General features: G+C 39.1%; 1 protein-coding gene across 1 annotated transcript in view; it reads left to right on the top strand.

Annotated features, from left to right (window-relative positions):
• The window catches only part of LOC107576522 (actin filament-associated protein 1-like 1), a 27,230-nt gene that overhangs the window by 1,379 nt on the left and 25,298 nt on the right, over window positions 1–553 (top strand). The window contains exon 2 of the mRNA XM_016262690.1: window positions 31–171. Coding sequence (XP_016118176.1) covers window positions 31–171 — 141 coding nt within the window. The remainder of the gene's footprint in view (window positions 1–30; window positions 172–553) is intronic.

The following is a 553-nucleotide window of genomic DNA, read 5'->3' as shown; positions in this document are numbered from 1 at the left end:
TAATGTGATGGGGCAGACAGATGGAGTAAGTCATTGTTTGCCACATTTTTTTGGACCAGAGCACAGCGGATTCGCCTCCCCCCCTGCCCAACACACCACCTCCAGAGGATTACTATGAAGAAGCCGTTCCACTCAGCCCTGGAAAGATGCCAGAATATATCACCAGCCGCAGTGAGTCTTGTTGCTGTATGTCTGTTGCCTGGAAAACATGGCATTATCTATATAAATTCCTATAGATAATATAACTTGGAGAGTGATGTTACAACTTTGTGTTCTTGCAAGAGTCAGAGCGTTGACGACAGATCTTCACACTATATACATGAACCACTTGATTTCAAAGTGAATAGCAGTTTTTAACCCATTTGCTTCCTTAATGGGACACATTTTCAGATGAAACCGTATATTCAAAAAAGAAAAATCCTAATGAAAAAGTCAGTTCCTAATTAATTTTATTCCTTAGGAATTGCCTGAATTGTGGAAATGCAAATGTTACATACCAGAATGGAGCTATACTGAATGTGACGTTACAAAAACAATGTTTAAATAGCTATAG

This window comes from Sinocyclocheilus grahami, unplaced genomic scaffold (genome assembly GCF_001515645.1).
Source record: "Sinocyclocheilus grahami isolate Dianchi unplaced genomic scaffold, SAMN03320097.WGS_v1.1 scaffold3861.1, whole genome shotgun sequence".
NCBI lineage: Eukaryota > Metazoa > Chordata > Actinopteri > Cypriniformes > Cyprinidae > Sinocyclocheilus > Sinocyclocheilus grahami.
Note: the sequence above shows the minus strand (reverse complement) of the source record. Positions and strands in the feature narration are given on the sequence as shown.